General features: G+C 41.2%; 1 protein-coding gene across 1 annotated transcript in view; it reads right to left on the bottom strand.

Moving 5' to 3' along the window:
* kcnh2b (potassium voltage-gated channel, subfamily H (eag-related), member 2b) overlaps window positions 1–22894 on the bottom strand; it is a 251259-nt gene that overhangs the window by 197799 nt on the left and 30566 nt on the right. The window contains exon 2 of the mRNA XM_033985980.2: window positions 3968–4198. Within this exon, the coding sequence (XP_033841871.1) occupies window positions 3968–4198 (231 nt within the window). The remainder of the gene's footprint in view (window positions 1–3967; window positions 4199–22894) is intronic.

The following is a 22894-nucleotide window of genomic DNA, read 5'->3' as shown; positions in this document are numbered from 1 at the left end:
TGTCCTTCAGTTTAATGCATTCATTTATACTCACTCATGCATTGTTGAAATCACTCATGTTTTGCTTTATTTTTGCAAAGACATGTATTTTGATCACCTTAAAATTGATGTGATCGAGATGGACTGTCCAGCTTTCATTCAGAAATACCACTTACCAGCTATAAGTTACTATTAGGAAGGTAAGGTACACTGTATTGGGAAGTCTCTCCTCTACATTTGATCCATCCTTCAATGTCTTTGGGGCAACCTGTCAGGAGCAGTGGGTGCTAAAGTTCTGTGCCGAGGGATCACCGAGATCTTGCTCAAGACCTTAGCTTGCAATGTAACCCACCACTATAAATCTTCCACTTTAGAGATCCTGTCAAATTTAACCATATCTTATCTGATCAATCTCTATCAATCTCACCATTTTACCAATTCTTCCATTTTTCCCCACCATCTCACCATAATTCCTTCTACCCCTCAGCCCCAGGCCAATGTAAAATACACAAGCACCAACACAAATCCTACTACTACTACTACTAAATCCCACCAGAACTGCAAATTTCCTATATCCACCTTCTACCCAGAGAGCAAGATGGATGGTCCTGGTGCGCATTCGGAGAGGGACAATTGAGCGTGAGACCGCGGGAGGAGATCCATCATGCTGAAGGCTCCTGGCACTAGATGAATGGCCGGGACGGAGTGCTGCACTGGGTGTGTGTGCACGTTACGATGGGCTCCTTTCAGCTCACAGACTAGGCCCATTCTTGGAGGCTCGGGAGGGTGGCGAGGATGGGAGGATTGGGAAGAACAGGGCTGTGCGGAGGAGTGGAGGTGGCATAATGTTTCCTCCCGCGAGTGCATTATGGATGAGCGGTGTCTCCGGGAGATATCGGCCGCTCGCATGCATGGAGGGGAGGGAGGAGGGAGGAGGGACAGGTGAGGAAGAAAGGGATGGGACGCAGGAGAAGGGATAGGCGAGGAAGAGAAGGGGTGAGAGGTAAGGAGGGGTAGGGGCAAGGAGGGGAGAGAAGTAAGGCAAGAGAAAGGCAAAGGGGTAAGGAGAAAGGGGGAGGAGGAATGACGGGGTGGAGGGAAGAGGGGGGAGGAGAGAGGAGGAGCAGGGGCAAAGGTGAGGCGGAGAGAGGAGAGACGGGAAGAGAGGTGAGGAGGTATTAACATCACTATAGAGGCTTAAGCTGCACACAGCTTGGGCCTGATATCAACCTTCTGCCCCATTCATTTTAATGAGGAAGCTAAATAAAAACATGACTTTTGACCTTTTCAGAACAATGAAACAAATATTTGTTTATGTTTGTTTTTTTAGCCAAGCATTAAGTCAATATCTGTCCCCAGCTCAGTTTTCAGAAGTTCACTTAAAGAGGGGGTATTATGCAAAATTGTTTATTTTTTAAGCTTTGTACCATGTTATAACATTGTTCCCTCAGAAGAGAGACTTACAGCATCAAAAACAAAAGTGAAAGTTATAAAACGTGCTGTTTTTGGTGAATATAGCAGTTTCAAAACAACACAAGGTAACATGGTGATCTAAATATGTTAACCTATGTTAAACAGGTCCTTTAAGTTAGTGTTTCATGGAGCAAAGGATTGTGGTCTGAAAATGATGACTGAAATGTGCCAAAGTGGGACCGACAGTCTGTGTACACTGTCATTATTTAAATATATAGCACTGCTTCTGCTTATGAGAGCGTGATGGTACAGAGTGAAGGAATAATCCCCTCTGCAGTGGCCTTTCACAACACACGTCCTCATCTAAACAACAGCGCCTTTTACACTTGGACGTCATACTGTCGGGAGCAGTGTGGTCAGATGATCACATGACTCTCATCTATTTAAAAATAATGAATAACCCCATTCAAGTTGTTGCTAATAGAATAACATGTGAAATTTGTAATTTGTCATGAGTTTCTAATCAAAAATATGATTTTTGCTTAGCTAATACTATTGTAAAAAGGTGCACTATGTAACTTTTCTGGTTGGGGGTTTGTCAGCTGAGTCAAAAGGAAAAGCTCTCAATTTATCGGTCAATCTATTGATCTATCCTTCTCTCACCTTTGGTCATAAGGCTTGGATAATGACCGAAAGGACAGGATGGCAGATACAAGAGATGGAAATAAGTTTCCTCCACAGGATGGTTGGCCACTTGCTTATTGATAGGTAGAAGAGCTCAGTCACACAGGAGGAGCTCAGAGTAAAGCCGTTGCTCCTCCTCTTCCCAGGGAAGACCCGGGACACTGTATGTCTCGGGCCTGGGAACGCCTCGAGATCCCCCTGGAAGAGCTGGAGGAAATGTGCATGGAAAGGGAGGTTGGGGCTTCCCTGCTCAGACTGCTTCCCCTGTGACCCAGCCACAGATAGTGAACAAAAATAGATATTTTGTGAGTTACTCTCCATGGAGATGTTATTTGCACTGCCTGGAATGTTCCACAGTATGGCATTGAATTTCTCTATAATCCTACTCTGACTGAGCTTGCTGCTTCACAAATCAGGCCTGTAACTTCATGTCATACTGTTAAACAATCAAGTCAAAGCAGAGACATATCCATGGAGACAAGCTGAAGGCAGATTCAGAAAAGTCACATGGTGCAACTTTAACAATGTACCCGAGGGTAGCAGAAATAATGAAAAACCGACAAACATCAGCAGCACACTTTGTTACACGAGTTTACTTGGCTTCAGACTTTCATCTGGTCCCCTCTGGTTTGCTCCCTCCTCCTCATCACAGCTTTTAGAGGAGCTAAAAGAGACTGAATATTATTATGATTATGCCAATACCATTTTAACACCCGTATGAAGTGACAGTTCATTCATTAAAAAAACAGCAGACGTCTGAAGACAAATACATGGTTCTACAGAAGCACTGCAGGCTGAACAATCAGTACAAAGTATGCCCTTCTATACTGTTTGGAAAATGCCATGTGCCACATGTGCCCTCAAAATGAACTAAGACAAACTGAAACGCTTAAAAATACATTTGGTGGAGTAACAATTAAATCAGTATGCAAGCACTGGATTATTATGATACACATCAGGCCAGTGTGAACCAGATCAGCACTAGATTAGAATAATACAATCTGTGTGTTAGACATAAAAGTGTAATGATCCATACAAGTTAAAGGTACTCCAACTGCTTTTGTCCATGAAAAGAATAGATCTTAGTTTGAAATGTCCCTTAGTAAAGAATTAAGCTATCACAATGGAGCATGTGCATGTGTTTGTTACTAGGAAGATCTGTGAAGAGGTGTCTTCACTTATAGTAAGAATACCTGTTTTTAAAGGTGTTTTCTGAGTAGTAACAACACCGAACCAGGATACTAAGGAACATTCCAGGCAAAGTTACATCTCCAATTAGCATATTAAAAAACAAAAAACATATATTAAGCAAAATTGACTTTTTTGACCTTTTAACCATATTGTACTGTTGTCCCCTCATCAAAAACATACCTGCTTGATTAATTTTCCTTTAATCCAAATGTTCAGTACGCACCTTGCTGATTGTTGCGTCATAGGTAAAAATGCAAACCTCTCTTTTTTTTTTAAAAGAGTTTTTAAGCACATAAAATTACCAGACTCATTCAAATTGTGTTCATAACAAATGCATGGCTCTGTTAGCCTAGCATACACAGGAGATATGGACTACGTTTACTTTCCCATTGTTCATTCCTAACGCTTAAATGCCTCATTGGAAATGGAGGTGTAGTTTATAAAGTATATTTTCTAGATGCAGACATTATTTTAAGTTAGAAATTGTAAAATAGTTATCTCAAGGAGACCAGAAGCATGTTTAAAAGAGAATTAAACACAAATGTATCATGTGTTCTTTTAACTATACTAACACCACCTCCATATGTCAACCATCCCCTGTAAAAATGTACACTGCAAACATCCAGTATTGACCAGCGTTTGTCAAATCCACACTTCACCACTCTGCCCCGGCTTTCCCCCCTCCGGTGCTTCTCCCTACCGTCTTTCCGGTACAGGTCGATCTCCACCTTCCTCTCCTCGGAGCCCAGCAGTGCTTGGGCCATTTGAGCGATGGCGAGTCTCTTGGTGCCCGGGCCGTACAGGAAGTTACACGTGCAGGGCTTCTGCATGATCTCCCCACGCGAGTAGCCGCACATGTGACAGAAGCCATCATTACAGAAGATGATGGCGCAGTTCTCCACGCGGGCATTAGCGATCACAAACTTTCGACCTAAGAGGAGAGGAGGAAGAGGGACATGAGTGAGAAATGGGGAAAAACTCCAGGAGAGTACACAAATTAGAAACAGAAAAATGTAGAAAAAAGCACATTTTGAAAATTATAAGATTTTATATTTTAATAAAACAGTGTAATAGAAACAGGTCCATTGACTTCCTTCTCAAAACTGCAGAACTGTAGCACTCCATTCTCTGAATTTTACACATTTATCAAACTGGAATGGCTCTCACTGAAAGCGACTGGGACGTTCAAACTCCAAGCTTGAAGCATCACAAACGCAGAACAAGACAAAAAAATTTAATTTTCCAGTTGAGAGAAAAGCACAGACATCTTTCCCTCCACGAATGCCCAGAGCATTTCCCTCTGCACGTTTTTCATCAACTTTTTGCTAAAATAGACTGAACTATGTCTGTCGGCATCCACGTGTTTCTTTTGATTCATTTGGTGCTTCACCTTTGGCTCCGCCCAAACCACAATGCTGTTCTGTGATTGGTCAGTCGCACTGACGGCCCGGGCCATATTGCAACAGCAGGAGCTGGGCCAGATGGATTCTCGTGAGTTTGTGAACTTACAAATATCTTGAGAATTTTTCTTGTTGTGGAAGGTTAGGCCCAAGCTGCTACACTTTGTCTGAAAAAGCATGTTCTAAAAATGTCTTAGTGGCTGTATATGAAAAGGTTTGTGAGAGCTGAGAGAGAGCTACATCTCCTTTACCTCCTGTAAAGCAGGTGAGAGGTGACCTGTGTATAGCTACTACACAAATAATTACTTTTCGTACATGTGTGGTCCAGGGTCAAAACCTTTTCCACAGAGTACTGCAGTAAAAGTACTTATGTAGGCGCATTTCTGTTCAGTGTCACTACTTCAGTGAGCCAGAACAACGTCCAAAATACTGCAGTACACAAAGGACACAGAGTCTATAATGGAGTACACAAAGGATACAGGCAGTGCAAATGTATACATACATGTAAAAGTAATTGTAGTACAAGTAGTATGTGTACATATGAGAGGGAGACAGGATTATGGTCTGATGGATAGCTACATTAAAACTACCAGAGGAGATGTTTCTTTAGGAGCACTGTGTTCATAAACACATGTAAATAATCAATGCAAATACTGTGGGGTGGGGGGTTGTATTAGTGAATGAATAATGAGATGAGAATAGTAATAGTGGTAGTAGTGGTGGTGGTTGTTCTAGTGGCAGTAGTTGTTGGTACGTGTAGTAGTAATATTAGCTGTAATAGTAAATGTAGTTCTAGTGGTAGAAGTAGTAGTACTAGTACTTTATTTATTTCAGGGACAATGCACATTAATAAACATTTGCATGTAAATATGCCAGAATTAGCCCGAGGGCTATTTTTCATCCGTAGTCCCGGGACAGGTGTAAAATGTCAACCTGTAGGAAATAAAATACAATAGAATAAAAACAAGGTTATTATTTACACTCTAAAATCATTCGTACATAGAGTCGCATACAACTCCATTCTTATAGTCATAAAACCACGTACTAGTAAAAGTTGTTGTGCCACTGAATGAATATAAAAGTAAAAGTTTAGTTTATATAGTAAAAGTTAATAAATGGTAGTAGTAAAAGTGGCAGTAGTTGTTTGTAGGTGTAGCATAAGTAGTAGTAATAGTAATAAGTAGCAGTAGTAGTACAGGTATGGTGATCATTATGGTACAGTAGCAGTAGGCCTTCTAGTAAAGATATTGGTAGTAGTTTTAGCAATAACAAACTACCAGAGCACACAGGTGAGACTGAACCAAGGCCAGGTGAGGGGGAGGGGTCAGATGAAAGGAAGAGGAGGGGCCAGGTCAGAGGAGGGGGAACAGGTTTCACATCTGCCATCTACTGGTGAAAATAAATCTATAAAACTTAGATTGTTTCTTTAAAGTTTTGGGTAACTTTCTTTATGCAGCAATGTGTATTATATAGGCGATGTTATGCAGCAGACAGACTCGGGTGTCGTTGAAAGTGGAGACAGCTGTTCCTCTGCTCCTCTGTTGTGTAAATGTTTGAAGTTTTCAGAGTCAAAAACATGCCTTAGTGGATTTGATTCTATTGCAGAAGGAGCCCAGAGGACAAGAGGGTAGATAAAAAAAATAAATAAAAAAAATTCTACAGTCATAAAGCAAGGTCATGTGAAACAAAAAATACAAAGTTTTCCTCCTCACCCAAACCTTCTCCAGAGACCACATCACCCCAGCACTTCCTAACTACCCACACCAGGACCAGGAAGTGCCTCCTCATTGCCCTCCTTGGGGTGTGAGACCTTGGTGTACCGAGCCTTCACTGCTGTCTCCCCTGTCCTCTTCAACTCACTCCTACAACCTATCAAAAACTTGGACTCGATACAGCTCCTCAAATCACAACTAAAAAACAAAACTCCTGTTCACCACCTGAGTGTCTAAGAAGTCCTATATAAGTATAAGTGTTGATGGGTAGTAGTTGTAGTATAAATAGTGTGCAAAAGTAATTGTCCTTTAACATACTGGTACATCCAAGGACAAGCCATAGTAAGTTATTGGCAACTGCAGTCAATCATTACTCAGAGCTAGTGCAGCCTCTGCAGCTCAGTGAGTGAATTCTGGAGGTTCTGAGCTTTCACATGAGGTCTGTCCATAAACTGAGAATGAGAAAAATGTATGCGTATATGTCGTCTATCTGCAGGTTATGGCACTGGCAACCCAGGTTCAGGTGTCATTGTACTTTTAAAACGATAAAGGCGCAGGCTACATACCATTTCTTTAAAAACAACATTTATCAAAAGAATATAGCCACTGGGGGAAAAGATAGTCTGCTCGCTCTGCTGCAGGAGAGTTCGCTACATAAAAAAAACAAAAAAAAAACAAAACAGAAATATTCCTTATCAGCAAAAAAGTTTGATATAAATTCTCTTTGAAGACTAACTGAAATGCTAAATCTGAAATCTATTTAATGTATTTGTGTCGGTATTTTAGAATGAACAAAGGAAAATGTTTCTGGTGATAAGGAAGAACTGGAGCTCAGCAAAAAGTACCACATGAAGTACTGACACAGACTATTTGATATGGTTTACCACAGTGTCTATAGTCAATAGAAAGAGATACACAGTCGGTGTTAGGACAGTTACAGTCTTTATGTCCATAGTCTACACACAATGATATTACACGGGTTCAGTCAGGGAAACAGTTCAAAGTGCAGCAAAAAACAGTGTGAACACTCAGCAGGACATATATTTCTTTGGAGGCGAAGACAAAGCTCAGAAAATATGAACTGCCTCAAACATCCAAACATCCACTGCTCAGAGAGTTTGAGCTGCTGCCCTCAGGGCAGAGCTACAGAGGCCAGGCTTCAGTAAGAACAGGCCTACAGGGGTTTCCATCACCTGTAGGCCTGTTCTTGAACTCAGCTGGTCTGAGCAGGACAACAACTAATGTGATGCAGGGCAGTCAGTGCAGATTACACATGGACATTGGGCAGTCAGCGCTGTATTGTTTTTATCAACCAATATGGTTCTAACATGAAAGCATGATTTTTGTTTTATTACTTTAATCTTAAACCTTGTGTTGAATACTCTGTCTTATACATTGAGATGAACTTGTTTCTCTGTAACATTGCGACACATGCTTATTTTAAAACATCTACACTGGAACCTGCTGCATCGATTACATGATACGTTTCTTCATTTTCAGGTTGACAAAAGGTCTTGTAATACATCTTTTCAATGAGTGCAAGCATCTTTTTAGTGTCGCATTCTACCTCACTGTAAACAGCTAACAGTAAACAGCTATGTAAAATGAGTTAAGTCCTTATAACCCGACAAAGGCCGTATAAGTACTGGAAAAACACCCTTGAAACAAAACGCATATGCCTGCTCTCTGTAACTCCATTCATCTGAGCAGATAAACTTCTTTCAACTCTACCTGGTCTGCAATCTCTTCCTTCACAATTACATAACGGGAACAGGGGGTTATTAATCTAACACTGATATTTGGGCAGTTAACGCATGTTTCCTCTGGACTCAACATTTGTTTACATTAGAAACTAGAACCAATATGGCAGCAGATGGCAAAAAACTATTAATCCAACTTTTTATGTAGTACAATGATGTCATGGTTTTACTCCTGATTTTCTAGTGTTCTGCATGTTAATATAGACGTCCTGTTGCCTTCTTTAATGTTTTTTTACTCACTCTTACAAGAATAACAAATTATCTCCCTGGTTCCATATGTGGCCTGTTGGTTTGTCCCATTATTTATCTACAGCATTGCAGCATGTGCGTAGGGCTATTTTAAACTCATCTAACCAAGGAACTGTAACTTTATTTTTTACAAACATTCCTGGATCTTGTTAAAATATGGCTTCTTTTTGTATGATTTTCTTGTGTTCAAATGTGCACTATGCATCTTTTTTGGTGGTGGGTCCCACACCTGCTTGTCCCTAAGGAGAAGTTATATCTTTGCCAGCAATGTTCTACAGTGTAGCATTAAAATCTTGCATTTATAGGTCTATTATTGCTCTAACATACTATTAAAAACATTCTTATTGGGAGTGGGGTCACCTCTCCAAAGTGAAATGTATTAAACATGTCAATGTGATGTTTTCGGCTAATATAGCATTTTAAAAACAATAAAAAGTAATGGTGATCTAAGTGTGTTATGTGTTAATAGCTCATTGAAGTGTAATACCCTCTCTTTAAAAGCACAGTATTATAGTATAGTAGTTTTTCTGTGCAATAAAAACTTCCAAAATCTAAAAACATGCTTGTATCTTAGTCTATTTCTTGGCTAAAAAGTTATATACTGGGGCTTTAGTGTTTGTTGTCGTTCATATGTTTGTAAGATAAACTTGTAAGCGTGGTCCCTGACAAAATGAAACTAAACTTCCCAGGAGGAGCTCGAAGTCACTGCCCCCCCACATTGAGAGATACTCTTAGGGCTTGTGGACATGTCTCATCAGGAGGAAAACCTGGGGAGACCTTGGACACCCGAGGGACCGTTCTCTGTATGTGATGTAAATAGTGTGTTTGACAGTGGCATGTTTTGAAAGCCTAGCCTGAGTTTCCTGTGTGATATTCCACTCTGCACAGCGAGCTTTTTACTAATGACTGCCCCATATCCTGCTCTGCGTCACTGCCCTCACACTCCTGTTACATACAGTCACTTTACATATGCAGTCACACACTTGCTCTCAAACACTCACTGGGGTTGTCAAAAGTATCATAAATGAGATAGTAAACAATACTAAAACTAGTATGGAAAACTTTGAGCAAGTATCAATATTAAAAAGACACATTCATATGGCAGAAATTAACCTTTCATGAATAGCTTTGGAATGATGTTGAGCTGTATCAGGACAGGTGTAAGACACAGACTAGTATACACTCAGGGACCAATATGGAACCTACTTGGACGACTGAGGGATTACACAGATAAGCCTCGGTTCCACTGGGTCCACCTTGGAGCGGGTCTGTTTGGTGTGGCTTCCTCAAGCCGAGTTCCATGCCCCGAGCACGACTGGGTCCAGGGGCAGAGCTGTGCCCCGTGAGACACTGATGTCACCCAGAACATTACAAAAGTAAAAAAAAAAAAAAAAAAAAAAGTCAGCAATTCACAAAAAGGCGTTAAGTTTGTGGCATTGTGAGATGTGGCTCAACAAGCGTAAACACAAAACTACAGGTTTATCATCAGCTTTTCCTGCATTTATTTCACTTCTGAGTTTCTCTGCCACATTTTACCATATCTGTGTAATGCATTGGGTTTGACTCATGTCAGATGCATTATGCGCAGAAAGTATTATATTATCAATCTTTATATGCGAGTGCTGTGCATCGATAAACAGGAAACAGCTGTTGCCCGTTCCGATCTGCTCCAAACAAGGCTATATAAGGCCACATGGTAATATAAAAGAAAATGCTCAGATTTAATGTTGAAAATGACATTCTATTGTCCAAAGAAAGAGTGTTTTTTAATGATTGAAGTTTCAGAATTGGTATTGAGTATCCATTTCTTAGTATTGAAATAATTTGAAAATGTACCTGCGTAAGATAAATATGTTTCAGTAAATATAGTTTCTCTTCAAACATCTGTGCACATTAAATGTGCATCTGTGCACCCAGTGTTTTTTTTTTACTCAGAAAGTTTATTGTTAAAGCAGAACTTTGTGTCTTCATCTGATTATAAAATAGTTTATTTAATGGAAACTAGAGCCATGAGCCATGTGAGTCAGTATATGACACTCTGGGGTGAGAGCTGATTGGCCATTGAAGGGTGGTCCACCATGTTTAATTTTTCTATCTGAAAAAGCTGTACTAAAGCTGTGCTCGTGGACAAACAATGCAGGTGAACTATGTGCCAAGAGGTTTGCAAGAGCTACGGAGTTACAACAGATGTAAATACATACTTGGGGTGCATTCACAATACACTTTTCATTAGAATCAGGATCAGTTTGGCTGGAAAATCCAATTTAGGCAAATATGAATTTGGTATTGAACTCTGATCTGGGACTGGGACAAAGTGGGTCTTTATCCCATTAAACCCACACTAATTTTATTTAATTTCCTTTTAACATAATTTTTCAATATTCAACTAGACCATTAGATATAACTTGCTGGTTTGTTTTGTTTAGTCCTTGTTTAATTATAGTCCATCTTTCAGTTAAACACTACACATACAAGTTACTTAAGATATTTTTATTTGGTTAAACTTATTCATTTCAGCTAAACATACATCCTTAAATTCTTACCTGAATCTCCACATGGTCCAGACAAAGAAGGGGCGTGTCTGATGTCGGCCATTTTTAAAGCTTTGGGTGAGATCATGGGCCGGACCATGTGGGGGGGACAACTGGTTTAAGTTTGTTTGTTTTTTTTCAGTGTCTTTGTGTATTTTGTCTCAATGTTTAAGTGTTTATAGTGTTTTTATTTTAATTTATAGGTCTCACAATTACAGTTGTCCTGCTACTCTGCTAAAGTTAAAATCCACCTGTGGAGTAAATAGTATTTACCTGGAGGAGGTGCCTCCTGTTGGGAGGATATATAAGCAGTGTGAGTTAGTCTTCTGGGAGGATTTCAGTGAAGTTTTGTACATGTTGCAGATTTTGCCAGAAGGTTGCCCACTTTCTGTTTATTTGTGTGAAAGGCTTATTATCTTTTAAATACATTTCTGTCTGGTAAAAGACACTTTTTATTATGCAACTCTGCCTCCTACTTTGACCACATTGGGCCATCTTCCCCACAGGGCCAAACAAGCCCGCTCTGGTCCGGGTGGGGAGGTGAGTCTCGGTCCGACTGAATCGTGCTTTGGAGCTGTTTGATTTGTGAACGCAAACAGACCAGAGAGTCATGGTTGTGAGCATGTAACACCCGTACGGACAGGCACATACGAACTCATAATCAAAACAAATACCTGTGCAGAGATAAATAATGGGATGAGTGACACATGGAAAGACGTGAAAGTAACAGGAAGAGATCAAAGATGGATTTCACTCTGATCCAGCGAAAAATATATCACTGTTTCCAATGATTACCTACACAAATTACATATTTCACCTGGCTCTTACTCGTCTCTCTCCTCCTGAAGTCAAAGAACATGTCTGTGCTCTCATGCCTCGGTGGTCACTCACATAGAGCACGTGGGGCGAGTTGTGGTCAGGTCTGTAAAAGCCAAAGGCTGTGTCCCAATTCGCCCACCTGGCCTTAGAATCACCATTGGAAGTGTGCGTCGAAGGGCAGTTACGTAATTTCCGGTGCGACAAGGGCTGTCCCATTTCAACGCACCCTACTGAATGCGCCCACAAACCTGCCCTCCCCCTTCCACCGTTTCCATGGAGATCGGACGTGGCCGAAGCGTGCATCCGTGCACACTTCACGCACTTCTATATCCCATCATGCACTGCAACTACGCAAAAAACAGAAGAAAATGGAGTCCGCTGCGCAATATACGTTCAAATGTTCGTACTGGTTTACCTCATCTACAACAGTGTGACATGAAACTGTTAAATCTGAATAAAGATAAGTACAGGCCGTGTGTTTGATGATTAAAAAGGAGGAGAGTTACATGGAATAAAGGAATGTGCAGTTATTGCTAGACAATATGAACACATTATTATCATGAGAAATTATTACTGCAATAAGAATAATGTAAGAATGTTCATTTCTACCAAGAGACTGAAACATAAAGTCAGAAGGTTTAATGATCCACACAGGTAATGTGAACAATGAAGCAACGGACTCTCCGGAAAGGACAGAACAGAGTCCTGAGACGTGCACAAAATCTTCATGTGTTCCAGTACATTCCATACATCTGCGCCCCTCGTGGGCACGTGTCATTTACCTTAGTGTTAGTAAGTCAAGGTACTAGTTTGATGTAGCGCTGCACTGCTAGAAAATACTTTACAATAATAATATGAAAAGAACTGGCACGGCATAGAAGGGAAACAGCGCCCTCTACTGTTATTAAAGTGGTGTAGACACTGGCCAAAATACCGAATGTTAAACTGCAATATCCCACTATATGTACAACTAATCAGTGTTCTCTGGTTTATAGACTATGAATGTAAAAATTATATTGTTACCTCTGTCTCTGTTATTACGTTTTCACAAGGTATATTTTGTTAAAGTTATGAAGTAGCTACAATTGAGAAAAAAATCACCTTGAAACTTGTATTTGCCTATTGATATTCAATCTAAACAAAAAGAAACGGCTGTGACGACGACATCTTGACTTTTCTTCTATTAAATAATAAATCATTAAAAATAACGTACGTAATGTACGCTCAAAGACAGCGGTGGAAGTGCGATCCCTGGTTTAGTCCTGTCCCACTTCAGCAAGATGGTGGCTACACTGAGGAGGACACACTCTTGACCGGAAGCTTGAAACCACACTTTGAGGAGTACCTCGAAGGGTCCCTTCAAAAGGTGCATTTGGCAAATTGAGACACGGCCAAAGAATAAACCCAAGCACCACTGCAGTCCCATGTGACGGACCAGGCACAGGCTGCACTGACCAGTGGAGGAGCCTGGTCTCTTCCTCATGTCGTTTATATGGCTGACTGTGCATGCAGTGCCTCTACAGGTGAGAGCAAATAAATACATTACTCTAGATATTTGGTTCGATTGATAAAAGTGTATTGTGAAGTCAAACGATTGGCAGCTCAGAGAATGATACAATGTTGCAACGTTGGTCTCCAGTTAAACTGAGTCCATTTAAAATTGTACTGTGAATGTGTCCTTAACTTTTCACGGTTTGAAAAAGTTCCCCACAAATGTGCTGCATGAGCTAGAATGGTTTAAATATAGTTACATCTGTGTGCAGTAATATAAATGTGCACACAAGTCATGTCTCTGTGCTCCCCTCTCTCTGTCTCATGCTCTCTCTCTCTGTCTTTCTCCTTCTCTCTCTTTCTCACTCTCTGTCTCTCTCTGTCCCTCTCTCACTCTCTCTCCGTCTCTGACTCTCTCTCTCTCTGTCTCACACTCTCTATCTATTTCATGCTCTCTCTGTCTCACTCTCTATCTCTCTCTTTCTCACGCTCTCTCACTCTCTCTCTCTCTCTCTCTCCTGTCTCACTCTCTCTGTATCTCTCTCTGTCTCTCTCTCTTTCTCACTCACTCTTTCTCTCTGTCTCTCTCTCTGTCTCACTCTCTCTCTTTCTGTCTCACTCTATCTCTCTCTTTCTCTCCCTATCTCTCTCTCTGTCTCTCTCTCTTTCTCACTCTCTCTGTCTCTCTCTCTTTCTCTCTCTGTCTCTCTCTGTTTCTCTGTCTCCCTGTCTCTCTCTCTTTCTCTATGTCTCTCTCTCCCTTTCTGTCTATCCCTCTCTGCCTGTCTCTCTGTCTGTCTCCGTCTGTCTCCCTGTCTCTCTGTCTTTCTCTCTCTTTGTCAATCTCTCTCTATCTTTCTCTTTCTCTGTCTCTCTGTCTCGCTCTGTCTCTCTTTCTTTCTCTGTCTCTCTGTCTTTCTCTCTCTCTGCATTCATCTCACATCAGTTGGATTCATGTTGCCATAGAGATCTCCTCTGATAAAAGTGCTTCAGTTTCATAGTACTGCTAAACCAGAGTTAACCCAAAGTTACCTCTCTTCAGAGAACAGGCCTGAACAACAAAACGCCAATGAAAATGTCAACAGATCTGGGTCGTATCACTTCCTTTCGTCCCTAGGAATGGTTTGTAACAAGGACTACGACACATAAACCAAACACAATTTCCAGGTCCCTTCTTAACATTTCACTATAGATCATTTAGTACGTTATAGCCTCGTGTTACCTGTTCCACGTTCCCCTCTCCACCGCAACACTTCATTTTCCAACCAATCTACCAAATGCCAAGTATAAAAATCTGTACCTCATCTATGAAGCGTGTGCTCAGAGACTTCAAACCATTATCTGTGATGGAGGGCAAAATAAAACGCACTAAAGATGCCTCTAAAGAGTGTCATTCTTTTTATTGATTTGGGGCATTGGTATTTCACGTTTTATAATCCAAAGGTGTGTAGCTTTGATTGAATCCATCGTCTATAGTTCACACATGCATGGATTAGTTTCTGCGCCCTCTGCTGGCAGCTATTTGCCTATTCAAGCTAAATATATCTCACCCCAGCACAGATATATTATATAAGGTTGAATACATTAACTTTGTACTGTCTGCATCTTATAATAAAGTGTTTGTTCTCCAAGAATCAGGAAATGCAAAAACTTTGGACCATTTCAAACCGTTTAAAATGCTCCAGTTTTGTTTTTCATGTTTTTAAGGCAGTAAAAATGCAGCACAGCCTTTAAACAAGCGTGTTGTGCAATGAAAAACGTCCGTCTTGTTTCTGGACCCAATCAGACCAATGAAGGACGTTCATTTACAAAGACAAACCATCAAACACATCCACATGACATCCACACAACATCCACACAACATCCACACAACATCCACACAACATCCACACAACATCCACACAACATCCACACAACATCCACATGACATCCACACGACATCCACACAACATCCACACAACATCCACACAACATCCACACAACATCCACATGACATCCACACAACATCCACACAACATCCACACGACATCCACACAACATCCACACAACATCCACACAACATCCACATGACATCCACACAACATCCACACGACATCCACACAACATCCACACGACATCCGCACGACATCCGCACAACATCCACACAACATCCACACGACATCCGCACGACATCCGCACAACATCCACACAACATCCACACAACATCCACACGACATTCACACGACATCCGCACAACATCCGCACGACATCCGCACGACATCCACATGACATCCACACAACATCCACACAACATCCACATGACATCCACACAACGTCCACATGACATCCACACAACATCCACACAACATCCACACAACGTCCACATGACATCCACACAACATCCACACAACATCCACACGACATCCGCACGACATCCACACGACATCCACATGACATCAACACGACATCCGCACAACATCCGCACGACATTTACACAACATCCGCACAACATCCACACAACATCCGCACGACATCCGCACGACATGGACACAACATCCACACAACATCCACACGACATCCACACAACATGCAAACAACATCCACATGACATCTACAACCCCCCATGCATATGTGAGCAGACTGATGGAGATTATGTGTCCCATGGGAGAGGAGAGAGAGAGGGAGAGGGGAGGGAGAAGAGAGGAGGGAGAAGAGAAGGGAGAGTGGAGGGAAGGGAGAGAGAGGGAGAGGAGGGAGAAGAGAGGAGCAAGGGGAGAGATAGAGTGAAAGAAGGGTACAGAGAAGGGAGAGAGGGGAGAGAAGAGAGATAAGAGGAGCACAGGGAGAGATGAGGAGGAGGGAAAGGGGGGCAGACAAGAGAGGAGAGAGAGAAGGGAGGGGAGGGAGAAATGGGAAGGGGAGGAGGGAAGGCAGAGAGGGGAGCAAAAGGGAGGCGAAAGAAGGGGAGGAGGGAGAGAGAGGAGGGGAGAGATGAGCAATGTGAGGTGGGGAGCCGGAGGAGGGGAGAGAGGAGTCAGAGGAGGGAGAGGAGAGTAAAGAGAGCGGAGAGGGAGGGAATAGAGGGAGAGGAGAGAAAGTGTGAGGAGAAGTAATGATTGTGAACTTAACTTGGGAGGAAACTGCTCACAACTTTTGATGGATGGTCACTCAGTACATAACAGTCTGGAAATGATTGAGAGCTGCTTTTACAAATGAGATAAAAATGGAAAATGTGTGGACCACGTTTCTTCAGTCTATACACTGAGATAAAACAGAAAGTGTGTCTGCAGTTATGATTATTACTCTGCATTCAATTCAGAAACACATCACGAAACATTGGGGACAACTTTGCCATTTGGTTGAGGGTTAAGGATTTAGCATTCAAAGAAGCAATGATACAGTGAATGGGATCTGCATATGATATTACTTTATTTTTATTCTAAAATATACCATGGAATTGTTTGGTTTAAAAGGCCCATATTACAGAATTTTCTCATCTATGTTATAATGTTACCTCATCAAAGACATATGTGGAGTTGTGTGTTGTTTTATTGATATGTTTACCACACAAATCCTGCATATTTAGACTGAGTTCTTCTCTCAAACTGAAAACACTCTGGTCCACCTTGTGATGTCATGTGGTAATACAGGAAGTGCTCCACTGTTTTAAACTCCGTAGACCTTCACTTGAATCATTTGGATCCTTTCAGTCCTGGAATTTCCAATCTCTACTAAACACAAGGTAAAAGGAGCTGTTAACTTGAAAATTACCACTTCATGACATCACAAGGTGGAACAGAGCATTTTGAGCTTTGATGTAGATGTAGACAGACTGATAATAAAAATGTTTCTCAAACATGTGTGAATGAAACAAAACACAACTCCAGGTATGTTTTTGAGGAGGTAACAACATCATAACATGTCTCAAAAGCTTTATCTTCTCTACCAGCCTACCTGACTAAGGAGCAGTGTTTAACACATTAATGTAGTAACAGACACACAAGATATGGTTTTTTGTGCTGTTGTGTTGTGATTTAACCCTCAATCTGTCTCTATTCCCATTTATGGTCACAGCCTCTGAGTTATTGCTGTCTGCTCCTTTCCAGATTAAGTTCACTTTAAAGGTGCACTATGGACTTTTTATGGAGGGTCCGTTACCTGCTTATCTCTATGGAGATGTTATTGCTTTGGCACAAATGTTCCTCAGTATAGAACTGTATGTAGCCTGTGCTCTTAGAGTTTTAATAAGGTACTACAACCACAACTGAACCTGGGTTACCCATGTCTTAACCTGCAGATAGAGGACACATACTTGTTTGTCTCATTCTTAGTAAACGGACAGGCCTCATGTGAAAACTCAACCTCCAGAATTCACTCACTGAGCTGCAGAGGCTTCACTAGCACTCAGTCATGATTGGTGCTGGAGTTAAGGCAGTGATGCTTCAGGTCAGACCTTTTAGGTTCAATCAGTTGGATCTCAGCACTGGGTCTCTCAACCTAAAACAACTCAGCCATGATGTCTTTGTGTGTTTGTATATGTGTGTAATTTAGGTCGGCTTCACACATGTTGCTGCATGGAGCGGCCCCACTTCACATCATTCACCTCAAACACCCCACAATGAGGCTCATAAATCAATTGTTATCAGTAAGTGCTATATTTGTCATCACACACACATTTCCTTTAAGCAATGAAAACTACAATCGAGTAGAGACTAGAGAAGTTTACAGACAAAGCTTAGGATGTTTTTTAAAACACACCCTCTGCAATATTCCTCACCTGAAATCAGCAATCGCAATCTAATTATAATATTTTTCAGATTACTGGTGAGTTTAGCACCAGCTGAATCCTTCTGAAACATTTTTAAAAGCCTGAATGGCTATTTTTGAGCTTTAAGGCAAAACAAACAATATTATGGAGCCTCATGATTAACACTGCAGACTCTCGACATTCCCACACATACAATCTACAGATGCACCAACGCACACTGAATTATTCACCAGCCCAGTCTGCCCTCTGTGTGTGTGTGTGTGTGTGTGTGTGAGAGAGAGAGAGAGAGAGAGAGCGTGCACATGTGAGAGAGTGTGTGAGTGTGCACGTGTGAAGCCTGTGGAATCTCCCTGTGAGCGCTGCGTAGGCGGAGCGAGGGAAACCCGGGCTGTAAGAGCAGACGAGCATGTATACAGAACAGGAATGAAAGAGAGGAGGGAGGACGAAAGAGAGAAGGAGGGAGTGAAGGGGGATGGATGAGAGAGCAAAAGAGAAAAGGAGGGAAAGAGAGAGAGATAGAAAGAGGGGGGTGTATGACAGAGAGAAAGAGAGTGGGAGGGAGGAAGGTGGATGAGAGAGAGAAGGAGGGAGGGAGGGAAAGAGGGGGGATGGATGTGAGCGAGAGAAAAAAAGAGAAGGAGGGAGAGAGGGGGATGGATGAGAGAGCAAAAGAGAGAGGGAGGGAAAGAGAGACAGAAAGAGGGGGGTGTATGACAGAGAGTAAGAGAGTGGGAGTGAGGCAGGCGGACGAGAGAGAGAAGGAGGGAGCAAGGGAAAGAGGGGGATGGACCAGAGCAAGAGAAAGAGAGAAGGATGGATGAGAGAGAGAAGGAGAGAGGGAGGGAGGGAAAGGGGGGATGGACGAGACAGAGAGGGTGAGCATGACAGAGAGAAAAGAGAAAGGGAGGGAGAGAGGGGGTGGACAGGATAGAAAGAAAGAGGAAGGGACTGCAAGGAGGGAGGACAAGAGAAAGCAAGAGAGGGAGGAAACAGGAGAGAAAAAGAAGGCAGTGATGAGAGAGAAAGCAGGAGAGAGATGGAGGGGGAGAAAAAGAGTGAGGTGGAGGAGCAAAAGATTAAAAAACTACAGATGAGAGTGGGAGAGAGATGGTGAAAGGAGGAGAAAGAAAGAAGGGGAGGAATGAGAGGAGGAGATAAGGAAATGAGGGAGAGAGAAAAGAGAGATGGATCAGAGAAACTGAGAGAAAGGATGACCAGAGAACATTATACACAGAATAGTAATGAGGGAGAAAAATAGAAAGATGTGGTGGGAGAGATGACAGAGATGTAGAGCAAGAGAGGGAGAAAGAGATAGATAAGAGAGACTAAGACATTAGATAAAGATAGAGAGATGAGAGGGTGAGATTTAAGAATGAGAGACAGTGGTTAATAAGGCTTTTATTTATTTATTTATTTATTCTCTTGACCCAAATCTTACGGTGCAATCGCCATGGAAACAAGATCCACTTTTTCTAAATGAGTGAAGCCGGGTGAACGCTGCATGATTTCAGCTGCCTCAGACAAAAAATAAATAAATAAATAAAATAAATATGTTACTCACTGAAAAAACACCAAATAGATCATATGAAAGTGACACAATTATTATTATTTATTATTATTTAAAGGTGCATTGTGCCACTTTTCTGGTCTGTCGGGGGTCTGTCGTCTGCCGTCTGTTTTGCCTTGTCTTGTTCCTCAACTTGGCATTAAATTCGTATAACTCCATGGAGTCCAGCAGGTAAGGTCTGTGGACAGGCGAGCCCACTCATACTTTTTCAACACAATTTTTAGCTACAATGAAAAATAGATACATTTAAGAACAAGGTCTGAAGAAGCTCATTGGTCAATTTCTGAGTTTAGTTTAGTTAGAAATCCACTGTGTTTTTCAGTCCCTGGTGATAGTTGTTTTTTTTTTTCCTTTTTTTTTTCCTTGTAAGCAGGCTAACATTTTTTTTCATTTATACTTTTCTGACAGTAAGTTACATATTATGTGTACTGGACACTGTTAGCTGTGCATTTTTTCAAACATTAACCCCAAAAAACAACAACAAATGGCTATACAGAGATGACAAAAAAGCAAAATGACAAATGATACATGACTATGCAAAGGTATGTTAACGATTTTATATGTGTCCATGTATTTCAGAAATAGTTGCCATGTTGTTGTTTTTTTCATATTTTGTAGTCGAGTAGTCATCTTTTCAATGTGCAAAAACCTCATGAGATCATTTATCCACGTCATGTCTCTGAGGGGTCTCTTTTTTCCACCTCAAGAGAATGAGACACTGTGCCAACAAAGATGTAAAGGAATGGAGACGCCAGGGGGGCAACACACCGAAGAGCGCGGTCTGAGCAGTGGGCACAATTTTGGTTTTATATGCCTCAGATAGTATGCTAGTAGGCGGAACATTGATGTCCAATAACTGGCAAAGTTAGGACATGGCCAAAAGGTATGTAAGTGATCCAGCATCAGACTTACAACGATTACACAGTGAATCCAACGAAAAACTTTAAAATGTCTGGCACAAACTGAAGAAGAATGTGCGCTCTGAAGCATAGCCCCCCAAAGATCATTAGTCATGTTTTCAGTGCAAGATCTTTTTCCCAGTGTGATTTTATAATAGTGAGGGATAGAGACTGTAAATTGAACTAAATGTTGTAGATTTCTCTAATAGCCCCTAGCAGCCGTATGTTTGTGTCTGATTCACTAATCCACCTGTCAATCACCCATCTCGAGGTTCTGCGAGGTTCATCAGTGACCGGACTCACATCTTTGTAAAGTAAAAAAACTATTGTTGAACCTATTATTTGTCCCAGGGTCTAGCTATTAAACAAACTGCAAATAATTGTTCACTACTACCACCTACAACCTCAGACTAGATTGTATTGACTCCTCACTATAATTGAACTCCATTCTTGTACTTCTGAAGATACTGTTGGATATAAAGCGGAGAATGAGTGCTATAGATCAGCTTAATGTTCCGCCGTGGAGCTTTTCCAGACAGGAAGAGTGATTTAAACACATACCAGTGACAGCAGAGCACCGGGCTGATAGTTTGTGGTTATGTGATGCAGAGATGTGTGATGTGCTCCATTCAAAAAGTACTCTGAGGAAATGGAATCACCAATCTGCCCTCGCTCACAGACAGGAACAATACGAGGAGGGATACGACACTGTATGGGCAACCAAGAAGTAATAAGAAGTAAGATTACACCACCTGCGTAATATCGGTGATCTTGAAGGTTTTTTTTTAAGGAACAGTATGTAGCCTGCGCTTTTACAGGTAAAAATGATACATAACCTGCCTTAACCTGCAGATAGGCTGATTTTTATTTTATTTATTTTTTTCTCAGCACCTCCAGAATTCACTCAGGGTCCTTTTAGGTTTAAACCAACTGGATTTCAGCATTTAAACTGGCAACCCAAACAAGAAACTCACTTGAGGCTCATTCTGCTTTTTGATTGGACAAAACATTGAATTATAACATAAACAACTTTATTGCCATTATGTGCAGTGTTGTTAAGAAAAAAAACATTGCAGTCGTTATCAGTAAAAGCTATATTTGATTTGAACATGTCTACTTCCTAATGTACGCCATGTTAATAGAATTTAAAATCAGCAAAGGTGTTATGGCAGTGTACCGTTTGCATGTTCTCCCTACACTCTTGTACATCTCCTCTGGGTGCTAAATTACCACTAAAAATGCTTATGTCTTCCATGGAGTCGAGATCTTCTTGTAAAAAAGGATTCTGACCAACAGCACAGGAGTACCTCAGGGAACAGTGTTATGTCCTCTGCTCTTTACCCGCTACACCACTGACTCCCATCACAACACTAATGTCACATGCACAATACTGTATTCTAAATATCACTGGGACTTTCCTCATTGGGCTGAACGATTTGGGAAGAATGTCCAAATATGATTTTTTTGACAAGCTTTCCGATTACATTTAGATTTCAAATTTATGTTTCAATAATGAGATTCTCTTCAAAGATCCCATTTTAAGCACGCCCAGGGCAAAAAGACTGAAGTAAATTAGGAGTTACATGGATTTCAGAACATATTTGTGCAGACTGAGCAGAGCGGAGTGAGTATTTCTTTTCTTTTCTTTTTTTTTTTTTATGCAGACGTAGGAGAATTACAGCCTTTGTGATTTGACATGTGAGTCCCTTCAAATTGCAAGCTCAATTTGATTGTGATTAATCTTGTGGCTCCATTTTCTGGTTACATAAAAGTCAAATCAAAAGTAATTATGATTGATAACATTTTCACACATGGGAAAAACAGAACACTGATGATGATGATGATGATGATGCCAATATGAAGAGGCTAAAGGAGACACTATGTCATTACAGTGATTTATTTCATCTTTGAATTGAAATCTCTACCAAGTATCAAGACTTTTGCTTAGTATAAAATCAAGTTTGAAATGTAAGTATCGTGACAGCACTTCTCCCACGTTGCAGAGACCAAGAATAGTTTCAAAACAAGAAATACAAGCCATATTACTGTCATATTAATTCTTCAACATTTCTAGATTTGATTTGCACCACAAAAAATCTCAGCAATTTTAACCTCCCTCCGCTGCTCTAAGTACTTTACTCTTTCTCCGCTGGCTGCTCTCGTGACTAATTAAAATCTGAGCTCCTCCTCTTGGGCTCTACCTGGGTGGGGATGACACATGCATTGCTCATCTGCGTTCTCGAGCGTTGCATTTGTACATTTGTAGTTGCTGTCGGTAAGTGTCTGCCTCGCACAGCACGACACCATTATTCTCCAAGCTTGCCCCAAGTGTCCCGACTCTGCACGGCGGGAAGTGCTGATGTCATCAACGTGCGACAGGCTTTTGACAGTACGTGTTTGAAATCCAGTCAAGTAATGCGTATAAATAATAAATGATCCAAAGTATTTCAGA

The sequence above is a fragment of the Periophthalmus magnuspinnatus genome, chromosome 20 (assembly GCF_009829125.3).
Source record: "Periophthalmus magnuspinnatus isolate fPerMag1 chromosome 20, fPerMag1.2.pri, whole genome shotgun sequence".
In the NCBI taxonomy this organism is placed as follows: domain Eukaryota; kingdom Metazoa; phylum Chordata; class Actinopteri; order Gobiiformes; family Gobiidae; genus Periophthalmus; species Periophthalmus magnuspinnatus.
This window is presented reverse-complemented; position numbering and strand designations above follow the sequence as displayed.